This window comes from Gracilinanus agilis, chromosome 2 (assembly GCF_016433145.1).
Source record: "Gracilinanus agilis isolate LMUSP501 chromosome 2, AgileGrace, whole genome shotgun sequence".
Taxonomy (NCBI): domain Eukaryota; kingdom Metazoa; phylum Chordata; class Mammalia; order Didelphimorphia; family Didelphidae; genus Gracilinanus; species Gracilinanus agilis.
Genome location: NC_058131.1, coordinates 113,948,539 through 113,964,579, shown reverse-complemented (window position 1 = coordinate 113,964,579; position 16,041 = coordinate 113,948,539). Strand labels below are relative to the sequence as shown.

General features: G+C 36.3%; 1 protein-coding gene across 1 annotated transcript in view; it reads left to right on the top strand.

Moving 5' to 3' along the window:
• Positions 1 to 16,041, top strand: part of USP34 (ubiquitin specific peptidase 34) — a 362,663-nt gene that overhangs the window by 220,445 nt on the left and 126,177 nt on the right. Inside the window, exons 27-28 of the mRNA XM_044659479.1 lie at positions 1,684 to 1,784; positions 2,280 to 2,489. Coding sequence (XP_044515414.1) covers positions 1,684 to 1,784; positions 2,280 to 2,489 — 311 coding nt within the window. The remainder of the gene's footprint in view (positions 1 to 1,683; positions 1,785 to 2,279; positions 2,490 to 16,041) is intronic.

Here is a 16,041-nt window from a genome sequence, read left to right as displayed (position 1 = left end):
TATCCTGCCTTGGGACATTATTCCTAATCTGACAAATACAATAAAACTTTCAAAGAGTTGCCTTAGAAACAGATTGACAGATGAGCATTTCCTTTCCTTTGGCCCTCTCTTTAAAAAGTTTCCCCATCACTGCCTTAGATAATTACATGAGTTTCTTTGACCAAAAATAATATTCTAGCTAATATTCTAATGACAAGTCTTCTCTGATTTGTCTAGATTGGTCCATGGACAAGAGATGAAATTTTCAGGAAAGAAGATAGGTCAAAATCGTTCAATACAGTATTTAAATTTTTCTCCAAACAAAGAGAGGAAAAAATAGTGGGAAATAAGCAACATTTAGCCATGTAAAGTGCACTAGTTTTTCTTAACACTGCTCTTTCTTCAAGGTCCCAATCTTCATTGACCACTTCTGTATTTTCTCAACGTCTCAATATTTCTCCCTTTCTCCTCACCACTAAATTCACTATGGCAGAGAAACTTTTTATGTTGCTTCTTGTCTTTTGAATATTTGTTTAGGAGGTTAAAGTAATAAGTATTGTCAATACAGGATAAGGTTTTTACTTACAAAATTAAAAACATCCAGTCTAGATAACATCAAATGTCCCTTGATTTTTAATATTACGAGTTTAAGTCACATAAATATAAAAGGATCACATGAAGCCTGAGAATCTTGATTACCAAGAACACAAATAAAAATTTGTATAATAAATGCTTTGGATATGGGGCAGCTAGGTTGCTAAGTGAATTGAGAGCCAGGCTTAGAGACAGGAGATCCTGGATTCAAATTTGGATTAGAAATTTCCTAGCTGTGTGACCCTGTGCAGGTCACTTAATGCATTTCCTAGCCCCTAACACTCTTCTGCCTTGGAACCAATACAGAGTATTGATTCTAAAACAGAAAATAAGGATTTAAAAAAAATTAATGCTATCTTATTTGAATTTTATGCCAGTCTTAATAGGTATTTTCATGGATTTATTTATTAGAAATGCAAAGTTTTCCTGCCAAGAATATTGATACTCTGAATTTCATTGTAACCCTTATTGTTTGTTTTTTATTTCTCTGAACTTATTATGAAGAAATTTTAAAAGTTTTAAATTAGCTCCTTGAAATGACAGTACTAGTTTTTTCTTTTCTATATCTGCTTAGGTCACAAACCATATTTTGTTTCTTTCTTGTGGCACTATTCCTTTTGCTTTTGTTTCTATGATCAATAGAACACATCCCTTCTGCTTTCCCCTTCCCCTACTTATCATTACTGCCTTTTTTCCCTAGTAACCATTACTACCTGTTTAGTGTATCCTGTTTCTTTAGATTGGTATTATAGGAAGGAAGTGGCAGTGCAGAACGAATTATTTATCAACTAGAAACCTTCCCTACCCTATTTATGAAACCTTTGTGAATTCCCATCCATAACTCATAGTAATTGTGGGGTTATTTGGTTATATTGGTGTTTCCAAAAAGCTGTCTTGTAATTGCCTGGCCCTCAATATGTCAGAACATTTACAAAATAGTATCATTAGCACCCTTTCTTTTACTTTCCCATTTTAAGAATAGAACGAATAAACTGAACTGTTTATAGTTTGATATTTCTTGCTCTCACTATTCTTTGAAATAAATAATTTAAAAATTAATCTAAAGACATTTCCTTTAAAAAGTTCCCTGCATTATTTGTTGTTTTCAAGGGGGTCTCATGGGACCTGTTAGAATGATTTCATCTGGGCATGAACTAACAACAGACTATGATGAAAAAACACTTCATGAACTGGGATTTAAAGATATGCAGGTACTCATTGTAAAAGATATTTAAAATTTTTTAATGTTTTTTTAGGTTGTGATTTCTTATAAATTCTGCTGAATTTATTATAATATATTTGCTTCCTAGAAAGATTGCCACACCAAGGTCTATGTCAGAAACAACTCTGATTTTGTATTTCTGAAAAGTAGCATCCTTCATTTTTAATTGTAATATGGTATCAGATTTGTACCTTTATTAAAATATCATTAATTTTTAAAATAATGATTCAACCGCAGTTTAAATATTGAATTGATATGCTATTTATATGTTAAAACAAATGTTGGCAATCATATTTTATTGCATTATACTTTTATTGTAATATTATAGATTCTGTTTATTTCGTGGACCTATTTTAAAGCTTTAAAACCATACCAAAAAGTTTCTCTGTACTATATTTATAAACTTGGAGAAAATAAATTTTAACACACACAGATCACTTAATAAATGCAATTATCGGGTTTTTCCTGTCCCCTCCATTTCTAGATGGTATTTGTGTCTCTGGGAGCACCAAGGCGAGAACGGAAAGGAGAAGGTGTTCAGTTGCCAGCTTCTTGTCTGCCTCCTCCTCAGAAGGACAACATTCCAATGCTTTTGCTTTTACAAGAGCCACATCTTACCACTCTTTTTGATTTATTAGAAATGCTTGCTTCATTTAAACCTCCTTCTGGAGAAGTGACAATGGAAGATATTGAGGTGATAAATTTTTTTGTTTATTTCTGAGAGAGTAAAATTGAATGAATACTCCTAGTGTTTACATTTATAGGATTTAATAATAACACAGTTAGAGAGGAAGGGATTCCTTCAGCCAAGTAAGCAGAGTACTGAGCCTGAGACCCACACCTGCCACACTTTACCAAAGCAAAAGCCCAAAAAGAGCACCGCAGCGTGGGTCTCAGCAAAATTTGCCTCTCAAATGTCATGATGAAATAGTGAGGATGTAATTAAAAAGGATGCTGGGCAATGCAGCTCAGGTGTATCAAATTTCCACCTACACATTACCCCCTGTGATCCTTTGGGAGACTAGTCTCCTCAGTGGTTCATTTTAAACATAATTAACTTAAAACTTTAAAGATTTTCAACTAAAGGTATATACAATGTTGTAGTTTCTAAAGAGAAATTACAATAATTTGGGGAGAAAGAGAAATAAAAGAAAAAAAAAGAACAAAACCAATGTTAGGTGCATTTACAAAAAGCCAATTAGAGGGCAGTCCCCTTTGGCATAAAAGTGTACATTCAAAATAAATGCATTCAACCCCCCATAGTTCAAATTCACCATAACTCAAAGTCCACTCTGGATCTTTTGGTGCAGCATGTGGTCTCAGCAGGTATCTTCATGGTGCTTTCTCCAAAAAGTTCACCTTCTGGATTCTGGGAGGTAGTCTCTTGTTCCTAATTAGGCTCAAATTCAAATCAAAGTTCACAACAATAACATAGTACCCCCTCAGGAGAATAATAACACATTCCCACATAAGGAGGATATAGAGATGCATATAAGAATCACACAGGGATACATGGTCTAGTCATAAGCCATATTAATCAACTATGAAAACATCAAAGAATCCAAAGAAAAAAATAACCTCAGAGTGAAATATAGAATATCAAAAACCATGAAAAAATTCTAGGAAGAAGGGGGGGGAAATTCACAAATCACAACAGTTTCTTTTAGTGAACCATGTCTGATAAGCCTACAGAAACAATCATCAATAACCCAATTTCGCAGTCTGGACTACATTAAGTTGTTACATCATAAAAGAAAATAAAAAGAGACTAGATCTCAAATGGGAAATAGCATTCCCTTGTTTGACCCTTTTCTTCCCTTTTTTGGGATAATGAAGCTAGAACAATTGATGTTATATAATTTATAGAGAGTGTGGAACAAGGAAGTTCCTGCATTTAATACCTGTTAAACAGCCTCAACCTCGAGTCTCACACATGATCCAGCCCTTGTGCTCTTTGTGCAGAATGTCATCAATCCCCATAGAATTGATTTGGTCTCTTTTACTTTTATGCTCATTTGACACTTTGCAGGTCAACTTCTGTGCTCCTTTGTGGTCAGTTTTTCCTTGATTTAGACATATTCATCAAGCAAAAGTTTCATAATATTTTAAATAACTAGTTGTAGATTGCCATAATCCAAAGCTTTTTGGGTATGCATTTATACGCTAGACAAATGGACATCCTAGCTTATTATATTCTATCAAAATAGTTTTAAAATATTTTTAATACTGGTGACACACTTCAAATACAAAAAATGAGAGAAAAAATCAAATACCATATCTCACCTGCAGGAAAAAAAACAATAATGAAAAATATTAAAAAAGTATATATTTTGCAATCATAAGCGTAAAATATAGAGGCTACTTGCCGAAAAATAAGATTCATTTTCTCTTTAACTTGCCATGATCTGCAATATGAGTGCATATGAGATAGGTAAAGCAATAATACATTGAAGAAAATACAAAAAAGTTACAAAAGGCACATTAGGTCAATATCGGTCACTAATATAGATTTTTTTTTTGATGTAATATATGTGTTGTCCTATAAAAGCAATTTGTTTAAATAGAAGGATCAACCAAATTCAGTGCAACAAAATAGTACAGATTCAGCAATAAGAAGTCTTTATCACGATCAATAGTCAAATACAATCAGTATAGGCAATTATTCATTATCAACAGAAGGTACTAGTTTTACATGGCTACAATGAATCCATAAGTCCCTCTCCTCAATTTTAATGGCTTTTGGTGTAATCAGTAGAACTTGCAATGGTCTGTCATAAACTGGTTCGGTTGACCCAGTATGTTTGAAATTCTTTATATACAGGCTATTACCTATCACATGGCCTAATAAGTCTATGGGGCCTGCTTGAAAGGCAGTTCCAGAATCATGGAGTTCTCACAGTTTTGTTTGTAATTGTCTGATATATGTGGCAATGGTTTTATCCCCTCCTAACAATGAAGTATAGGAAGGGATAAATGGTTGTGCCTGAATAGGTGGATGTCCAAATAACATCTCAAATTGTGAGACGTATAAATCATCTCTGGGTTGACTTCTGATATAAAATAGGGCCAGAGGTAGAATTTCAGGCCATTTTAAATGAGTCTCTGGGCACAATTTGCCAGTCATAGTTTTAAGTTCTTTTATTTATTCTTCCATTTTGGTCATATTTCTGGGCATGAAATGATATATGAAATTTAGGAGTTATCCCCAAACATGAATGAATTTGCAATAAGACCGAATTAGTAAAATTGCTTCCTTTATCTGAATCACTTCATGCTGGTAGACCAAAATGAGGAATAATTTCTTTCAAAAGGACTTTGGCAACAAATGCCGATGTGGCCCAAGTAGTGGGAAACACTTTAGGCCTACTTGTGAGCTGTTCGTCTATAAGCAGACAAAATTTATACTGTCTAGCTTTTGGCATGGGTATAAAATCAATTTGTAAATGCTCAAACGGTGTCCAAGCGAGAGGATGTCCACCAAAGGCTTTTCCACAAAAAGCATGCTGATTAGAGGCTTGGCAAGTAGGACAAGCTGTACATATTTTGGAGGAAATTGAGTTATTCCAGGTGCTATCCATACTCTTTTAACAGTATACAATGTCTTTGGTACTGAAATGAACTGATGGAGTGACAAATTTGGTTATAGAAATTTCTTGCGAGAAGGGGTTTACCATTAGATGATACCCATACTCCATTAATTTGTTTGGCTTAAAAAAAAATTTTTTTTTCATTGTCCCACTTGTTATTATAGGAAAGGGATAGATTCAAATTATCAGTAATCATTGGTGTCAAAATTGACTCAGGTCCTTCCAAGGCTGCTACTTTTGCTGAGGCGTGTGCTTGGTCATTTTCCCTGGAGACAGAGGCCGTATCACGTGTGGTGCACGTGAATAACAGCTAAGGCTTCAGGGAGCTGGAGGGCAGAAAGAAGGCCATTAAGATGGTCTGTGTTGGCAATACATTTTCCACCTGATGTTAAGAATCCCCTTTGAAGCCATATCATGCCCATGGTGTGACATATGCCAAATGCGTAATGGGAGTCCCTATAAATTTTGACTCTCTTATCTTTTGCAATGATACAAGCATTTTTCAAAACTGTGAGTTCTGCCCCTTGTGAGCTTACATTTGAGGTTAAGGAAGCTGACCATAGAGTGGCAAATTCACTCACAGCTCCTATATAGAGCACACTGTCCTTCATAAAGGAAGAACCATCTGTAAATAATATTAAATCTGAATTATTGAAAGGGGTGTCCACTAAATCATTACGAGGTTTATCAGCAGTAGACATTAAAGATGTACAGTCACGTAAAGGTTCTCTGGAAGTTGGCAAATCTTGGAGCAAGATTTCAGGATTAAGAACTCCACGGCATTTTAGCATGATATGTTCATTAGTCAGTAGGTTTATTTTGTATCTTGTAATGCCTAGATCGGTAAATGCCTGTGTCCTATATCTTAATAATAATGCCTTGACCTCGTGCAGACACATTGTCGTCAGAGGGTATCCTAATACTAGATCGGCAGATTTGGTTACTAATAAAGCTAGGGAGCTACTTCCTCTAAGGCATGGTGGTGCTCCTGAAGCTACTGGGTCCATTTTGGCTAAATATTAGGCTACCGCGCATTAAGTAGGTTCTAAAAGTTGAGTTAGAACACCTGAAGATACCCATCTCTGTTCATGGACATATAAGGTAAATCGGTTTGTTGTAATCTGGGATGCCTAGAGCAGGGACAGGATAGCCTGTTTTAGATTTGAAAGAGCTTTCAGGTGTTCCATTTAAAAATGGAACTGAATTTTTTGTGAGTTATACAAGGGGCTTAGTAATTTCCCCATAGCAAGGGATCCACTGCCGACAAAATCCCATTGCTCCAAGAGTCACCCTCAATTGCTTTTTGGTAGTAAGAGCATTTAATTTTTGGATGCTTTCAATATGTTCTCAATATAGGAGAAATAGAACAGGACCTAGCGGTTAAAATGAAACCCAACTATTATACTTTGGGGAGACACCACTGAACTTTGTCTTTGGAGATGCTTGCCATGCTGTAGCATTTGGTGAAGCAAAGAGCAAATCATCCATGTATTAGATTAAATGGCTATATTTAAATTTAATGGAATCCATATTCGCAGTTAAGAATTGTGTAAACAATGTAGAGATGTACACAAACCCTTAAGGGTCCACATGAGAACCCTTCCAGGTGAAAGCAAAGATATGCCTGGAATCCTCACATATGGGTAAAGAAAAGAAAACGGAGCACAAGTCTACCACAGTATGGGATGTAGCTGTGCTAGGAATAGAGGAAATAATAGTGTTTATTTCGAAACTATGGGGTGCCTTTTTATAATGTGATTATTCACAGCCCTCAAATCCTGTATGAATCGATAGGCATGCTTGCCATCGGGCCTGAATATTGGTTTTTTAATAGGTAGGATGAGTGTATTATATTCAGATTAACAGGGAATTATGATGCCTTGATCAGTTTGTGAATTTTTTACAGGGGTAATGCTGTCAGTTGCCTCCTTCGAGACAGGGTACTGAGGAATGGAAGGAAGTGATCTAGATTTTGTTTTAATTTGGGCAGGGATAGCCGATTTAAGTAGACCAACATCAGAAAATGATGTGCCTCAGAAAGAATCAGGTATATCAGTTGGGATTTCAAAAATAGGAGATTATTTCATTTCATGACTGTCTGAAAGAAGTACAGGAAACAAAGTTAAGGATTCCTCTGTCAATTCCAGTGACATGGAGCCATCTGGGGAGCAAGCTATTGTGGCTCTAGGCTTATATGAGCCAGGAATCGAAAGGAAAGAGTGCGCCATGGCCTGGGGTCCTACATACACCATTCTAGGGTAAAGCTTTTGAACTTTTTGGGGTGTCCCTGACACCCCTACTACATTTATTGAGCTGATGGGATTGCAGTCTGAATCAGGTGTGTTCCTTAATAGACATGGAGGCTTCTGTGTCCAGAAGATAATCATAATAAGCAACACCAACCTTTCAAGTCACGTGAGGTTCATCACTTTGGGGGAGGTAGTAGATAGGGACAACAGGCAGTAAAACACCATGTTCTGGAAAATCAATGGTTATATCCTCTCATTCCTGTGTTTTTCTTCCCCCCCCACCCCTTCATAATCTTTGGGTAGTTTCATTGGGCTCCACCTTGAGTGGCATTAGCACCCTGAGTAGTTCTGAGATAAACTCCACCTAAGATATACTCTTGAGGGGTCGTTTGATTTGAATTATCAGTTGCCCGATTTATTTTTCTAGAATTATCAGTCTTGAAGTTGTGATTCCTGAAATCATTTCTGTAGTTAGTATTTCTATAGTTGTTTCTGTAGTTATTATTCCATTGAATATTATTTTTGATTGCCTGGAACAAATTCCTATAGTTCATCATTATGTGGCCCTTCTTCTGACAGAGGAGGCAATTAAGGGATCGATAATTAGATTCTTGGAGAGGGACAAGTGTTATTGTTTGAGTATCATGTCCTCTTTCTTGTTTATCCATTCTATCATTTAAAGATTTTAGTTCCTTCTGAATGTTTTCTAGTAGATTGTTAGTTTTTGCTTGTTTTTCTTTATGACCTTTAGAGTCATAGACAGCAGTTCTCCTCGATTCTTCAAGATCCATCTCAGGCCACTGTGTTTTAAAGTAATCCTGTACTACTCTGTAACAGTTGTTGACAAAGTGTCACCTTATATGTCTTAATATCCCTTTCAGTAGATAGGTCAAGATCCAAGTATCTACCTCCCTCCTTAATGAGCCTATCCATTAATTGGGAGGTTGTCTCATCATCATATTGTTTAAGGCCGTGATTGGCAAACTATGGCCCGCGGGTCACATGTGGCCCCCTGAAATGTTCTATCTGACCTGTGCAACATTATTCCTAATCTGACGAATTAAAAAGAATACATTCTATAAGAAAAATAAATATTTTCCTCTTTTTTCCTCTCTTTTGTTTTATATCAGTGACAACATACAAATTTATTGACTTATCCTAGATATTGGAATGTTATGTTGTGAGTGAGAGGCACTGGCTGATGGCAACTTTGTAGTGTAGAGTAAAACTGGTAACTGGGAGGGGGAGGGGGAAAATCACAAAGGGGATTTAGCTATTGCTTCTGAGGCAGGCAGGGTGGGAGCTGGAAGAGGACTTAAGCCAGTTTCCTTAACTTCTTTAAAATCTCAATTTCCCATAAGGAATGGGACTTTCCTCCCCCTTGGCCTTGGGGGATTGCAAATAGACAACTCTTCTCTTCCTTCCTCATAGCCTAGGACTTCTTAGTCAAGGTCAACTGGAATCTTGCTCTCTAGTTTTCCACGTTTTCCCTACCGTCTGCTGTGCACTGTGACTTCTAGGGTTTTAGAGGCTGCTACTGCCTCTGCCTCTGCCCCAGATCAACAGAACCTCCTTGCAGTAGCTACCCTCTCCACCATGGCTAGATATCAAAACACGTTTCTTGATTCAGACCTCTCTTAGTGTTGTTGGTTTGTTAGTTTTACTCTGCATATTTGTGAAAAATTTTAGCCCTAAGATGTTATCTAAGAAACATAAATTGATTCTGTGTGCCATGTTTTCAAAGATGAATGGACTTGGAAGTACTTTTTCGGGATAAACCACTATGTCTCATCTGCAACTAAACTGTAGAAGTCTACAAAAAATATGACATTTCACAACACTTCAACTCTAAGCACAACAATGTCAAGGTTAGTGCTATGACCGAAGAAGAAAGAAAACAAAAAGCAGAAGATCTACATACACACAAAAAAAACCTACCAGGTCAGGAAAGTATTTTTAAGAAAAGAAATAGTTCTCAGCAAGCAGCTACAAATGCAAGTTATGTTGTAGCATACTATACTGCTAAAAGTAACAAAGCTCTCTCTGATGGAGAGTTTGTTAAACCCTGCATGCTCAAACAGTGACTTCTAGAATTGAAGCAAGAGATAAAAACATATTATCACAGTTGGAACCAAAGATTGGCCAATTTAAATTCTGCTCAATTGCTATGGATGAAAGCTCTGATATAAATGATACTGCATAGTTGCTATTATTTATAAGAGGTGTTGACAAAAACTTCTGTATTACAGATGAACTAGCATGCATGAGGTTATTGAAGGGAACTACAACATGGTCAGATGTTTTTCATAAATTTATGGAAGGAATTTCAACTTTGAAAGTACCTAAAAATTGCATATGTAGGATAACAACAGATGAAGTGAGAAATATGACAGGGAAAAATCAAGATTTGTTGGTATCTTTAATGAAAAATATCCAGATAACAATGTTACATTTCTACATAGCATCATACATCAAGACGCCCTGTGTAAATCTGCTTTGGATATGAAACGTGCTTGACATTATTGTGAAGCTGATTAATGCTATTCGATCTGGAGGGCTTACTCACAGACAATTTCAGGAGTTTCTAAAACCCATGCAATCTGAGTACTCTGATGTATTGTAGTACTTGAAAGTAAGGTGGCTTAGCGCAGGACTCGTCTTTGAGTGAGTTTGGCAGCAGAAAGACAAAATAGTGACATCGTTCTTGAGAAACAGAGGTTTGTAGAGTAAAAAATCCTTAAAGATACTGCTTGGAATCCGGACTTTACATTTTTTACAGGTCTTCTCTGCCACATGAACAAGTTGAATGTCAAGATACAAGACAAAAATCAATTTATTGATGATATCTGGGGCCATCTTAAAGACTTTAAACTACAATTTGTTCTATTCACGAATCAGCTTGCTAAGAATGACTTGTCTCACTTCCTGAGGTTGAATTCAATAGCCCCAGTGATGAAGGAAAAGCTTAAGAGTTACAAAGATAGTCTGAGAAGTCTCCATGATGAATTTGAACCAAGATTTGAAGACTTCATTGTCATTGAAAGACTTCGTTCGACATTTTCAGTATGCCTTTTAATGTGAACTGTCAAACAGTGAAACTGGACTTGCAACTTAAAATTGATTTAATTACAATGTAACACTCAACTCAAACAGTTGTTTCTTAATGTTTTTCAAAATTAGAGTTCTACAAGTCCTTGTCGAAATCCACTTTCCCAAATCTGATATCTCATGCCCAGAAAGTTACTGCTATATTTGCTTCATCATATATATGTGAACAGGTGTTTTCTACAATGAAACTTTGAAAGATTTGCCTTAGAAACAGACTGACATATGAGCATTTAACTTCTCTTCTAAGAATAAGTGCATCCCAGTTCAAACCAAATTATGAGAAACTTTTAAAAGTGCAGTCAGCTTCATTCATCACATTCTCCTTCATAATCTTTCAGTCATTAATAGGGCTTAGTATCACAAAAAATACAAGAATTTTGGAAAATGTATCATTGTTACTTTTTAATAAATTATATTGGCCTGCCTAAAATTTTTTTCCTTTCCTTTGATCCCCTCTTTAAAATGTTTGCCCATCACTGGTTTAAGGCATTCAAATTTAGTCCATGTATCTGGCCTTTTGGAGCATACTCGCATTGCTTTGAGAATGGCATCTCTAACACGATATAATTACATATATTCCTCTGAATCATTATGATCCCAGTGAGGATCCACAAGTGACCAATGTGCTGTATTGTGCCCTTGGGCTTTATTAACATGATAGATGATCTTATTCCTCACACATTCCATTAGAAAGGCATGGAGCAATTTTCAACATACTTATAAAAAGTATCATATTGAAAGAATTTATCAGCCATCTTTTTTGTTACCAGGATAGGTTCATCTTGGTAAATAGGAACACTACGTTTGAATTACTTTATATCCTGGAGTGTGAAAGGCCTATGTTGTCTTAATGTTAACACATCCCCAGTTTGTACTATTGTGGGCACTTCCCTTAAGGGAAAAAGGCCTTTATAGGAATTGATAAGTGGTCATGGTTTCATAGGAGTTGTCTGTGTGGATACCAAGGCAGTACAGGTAGGAACCTGTTTAGTAGGAGGATGAGGTTTTCTTGGGGCTGGGTTTGGTTGTGGGCTAGGAGAAGGGACAAGGCAAGATGAGGTGTCAGGAGAAGGAGCAGGGGAAAGAGGGTTAGCCAGGAGTTGCTCAATATGAGACAGGAGGTTTTTCATCTGAGGTATAAGAGAGGTGTGTTCCATGTCTATTTCAGGATCTATTTCTCTTGGTAATTGGACCATTGGACCATGTAAGGAGTGTTTGTGATTGTCCAATTGAATTTGTACCTTGGTCTGCATTTCACCTTTAATTTTACATATGGTAACCTTTTGTGTTTTAAAATTTAGGATTTGGAAAAGAATATTTCCTAGCAACATATGGAGGAGGCGGCAATCTGAAAACTTAAAAGGTTTCCAATTGAATGAAAGCCAAAAGACTTTCTTGCAGAGCAGCATTCATGCTTTTTGGCATTGTAATTAGAAGGTTAGATTAAAGGAAAGGTGAAAAGAAAATAATTTTCATTGTAATTTTATCTATTTACTGTGTTTTTTATATTTTTAATTAAAACTTTTTTATTGTTATGGGTAAGGGTATTTTATTTTATATGATGTTATATAACTTTATTTGATTTTATTCACACAAAAAATTTTATTGTTGCTGCCCTCCTTTGTTAGAAAGGCAGTTATTGTAGCTCAACTGCAAGGGGGGAAATAGAATGCTCAATACTGGCCTCTAGTGGCCAAGAGGCAAAAATTGGATTTAGAGTTAGGGTTAGCAAGAGGCACCACTGGTTAGCAGCAGAGGAAATCCAGGTGGGAGTAAGGGACAGTTTTTTAAGGTAATCTCTTGTGTTAGGAACCAAAATGGAGATTCTCACTATAAAAGTAAGGCAAGTTTTGGGCTTGTGTTTGTCTTCCTAAAAGCAAAAGTGCTTTTGGGGGGAGATGTCTCAGTGTTCTCTTTCCTCTGAAACAGATTTCCTACTCTTGATTTGGACAAACCTCTCAGCTAGTATCCCAGGATCAGTTTAAGAAAAAAAATATGCTTGGAAACTAGGAGGGTTTGGAGCTGGTCAGCAGAGAAAGTACTGCTCAGGGGCTACAAGTTGCCCCAGCTAGAAGCTGGTAGTTGAAGGGGCAACTTACCATAGTAGCAATAGCAAGCAGCAGCAACAGCAGGAAGGAGTAGCAGGAAAGGCCCCAGGAGCAGGCAGAAATGTCTTGAGACAGCGGGGGTGAAATGGCTGTAGGAAGGAGAGCAGCAATCAGGCAGAAGAAGCTTTGGAGCCTGGGAAAGCTCCAAAAGGAGAGGTGAGAGAGGAGCCCAAGTCAGGAGAAAAAAAACAAAACGGTTCATCTACTAACTTTAATGTTCTGAAGTCCCTTTATGCTGCCAATTATATGTGAGAGTAAAATTTAATAAATATTCTAAGTATTTTAATTTATAGGATTTATTAATAACAAAGTGAGAGGGAAAGTATTTCCTTCAGTCAAGTGAGCAGAGCACAGAGCCAGAGACCCATACCTGCTATGCTTTACCAAAGCAAAAGCCCAAAAAGATCTCTAGTAAAGAGAAAAAACAAAAAAGCCAAAAGCTTCCCAGATTAAAACACCCAAGAGAGAGCCCAGAGCCATCAGAACAGAGAGCCCCACTAATTGGGTTTCAGCAAAATTTATCTCTCAAATGTAATGATGTAAAGTGAGCACGTAACTTAAAAGGATATTCGGTAAATGCAGCTTAGGTGCATCAAATTTCTACCTACACAATTCATAGGGCTTTAATTTTTTGGATTTGGGGACATGATTTTTTTCCCCTACATATTTTAAAAGAAAGTAATAAGTAGCTGCTCATGTTTCCCTTATAGTCATCTACTTTAATCCCTTCCTGAATTTTTTCTAGAAATAAGAGATTTCCTACTTCATTAATATGTTTTAAAATAAGTAGTATCTGTGGAATCCTATGTGAACCATGGAAAATAATAAAGCTAAATATAAGCACAGTGATTTCATGCTATAACTAGAATATTATATTTTCCCCCCTCTCATTTATTGGTAGATCATTGTAGATCTTCTCTATACCAGTGAAGCAATTCCATCTACATGAAGTGACATGCAGTAATAGCCTCCATATTTTGTCCCAGCATAATTATCATGGTTGTCTAATATAAAAAATCCTGTTATTTGCCAAATTTAATTCTACGTCAATTCACTCATTTCATAGCCTTCTTCCATCACAACTTTTTATTATTCTGTCCCTCCACCCCTCTTCCTCCTTTCATACCTACTCCTTCTTTCTTTCTCCCCTTCTTTTGTTTATTCATTCAGTAACTAGTTAGCACCTACTCTGCACCAGTTACATGGCAAAACATCGGTGATACAAAAAGATAGTTACCACACAGAAGAAGCTATATGCTATTTTTTTCTTTCTTTTTCTTTTCTTTTTTTTTAAAATAAAACCCTTACCTTTCACCATAGAATCAATACTATGTACTGGTTCTAAGGCAGAAGAGTGGTAAAGGCTAGGCAAATGGAGATTAAGTGACTTGCCCAGGGTCACCCAGCTAGGAAGTGTCTGAGGTCAGATTTGAACCCAGGACCTCCTGTCTCTATGCCTGGCTCTCAATCCACTGAGCTACCCAGCTGCCCTCTGTATGCTATTTCTTAAGCAACCCATTTCACTTCCAAAAAACTTTTAATACTTAGGAAGATTCTTCTTTACATGAAGTCTAAATTTGATACTCCTACTGTTACCTATTACTACTAATTCTTCCCCATGACACCATACAGAGTAAGTTTGATCTATTTTCTTCATGATAATTCTCCAAATGGTTAAAAACAAAAAATCACCTCTTCTCCTCTCTAAGCTATATATTTCTAATTCAAGTAATCTTCATGAAATCATTCTATTGTCCTCACTTGAGTGAGCTGCCCTCAATGCCTACTGTTCATATAAAATTGGTGGACTACAGGGATAAACTTATGAGATGGGGAACTTTTTTAATTAATTCACTGAACTTATGGAAGGCCAGTGCAATTGAGGGAAAAAGGAAAGAAAAATGTGCAATTTACCATTTTACTTTACTGGGCTTTGTTTCTTCCCTTAGGCCAGTTTTCCCCATAAAACATAATTCTGCCAAGAATGTTCAGTAAACATTTAGCAATTACTTGCTAAATGTTATTGTTGTCTGAAAACTGAACCCTATCTCATCTTCCTAGTCAATCTAATGGGAAAACTCCCTCTACAGAGAGATTAAAGGCATTTACTTGTCATCCAGGGACCTTCCATAATACTAGGTTAGTGCATACCCTGCTGATGAAGAGATAAGAGTCCTATGGGGGACCTCAGAATATAGCTTTTGGCTTTGCTAAGTTCCTATTTATTCCTCACAATTGATCTAAAAGATCCTTGGTTTTCCCAAGTAACCTTATTGTTAATTTTAGCCATTCACATGAAATAATCACTATACAATTTAGAATGTAACACAAGAAGCTATTTTTATCCTTGATTGCATGTCAGAATAACTTTTTTTAAAACCCTCACCTTTTAGGTCTTAGAATCAATAATTGTGTATTGGTTCTAGGGCAGAAGAGCAATAAGAGCTGGGCAATGGGAGTCACGTGACTTGCCCATGGTCACACAGCCAGGAAGTGTCTGAGGCCAGATTTAAACCCAGGACCTCCCATCTTTCTGCTCTGCTCTTAATCCACTGGACCACTTAGCTACCCCCATCAGAATCACTTTTAATGAAGTTATAACCCTAATATATGTTCAACTATCATGTTGTAAGTTTACCAGTTCACAGTTTAAGAAACCTAAAAAGCAAATTCTCCAGATCCCTAATCAAACACTTTCATGGGAGAGCTCTGGCCTTATATTCATGAGGAAGTACTTCTTAGTGTGAAGGAGATATTTGAGAATTCATCTGTCTAATAGTGCTTTTCAGTTACTTTCACACTTAAACTCTGAAATTCCAATTTTTACACTAAAACCACAAAAAAATATCTGGTATGCTCTTTGTTAAATGATGGACACTATAATATCTATTTGAAATAGCGTGATAGAGTTTTCTGAGTGTTTTAAGTTTGATATTTATTCGTGTTGTTCTTATGACTGTTTTTCAACTTAATGCAAAAGTCTTAGTAGATTTCATTGGCATAAGCATTTCCTTCACTGCTACAGATTACAAACCTTCTCAGATTTATTAAAATGATTGATGGTTTGTTATAGCCAGAAAAAAATATCATTATTAGCCAGAATTTTCTTAATTAGCCTTTCTAATATTACCTAATTTAGTTTTCAGAAGCTTTTGATATTATTTGAGATACGATACTTTGCTATCAACCTGAGA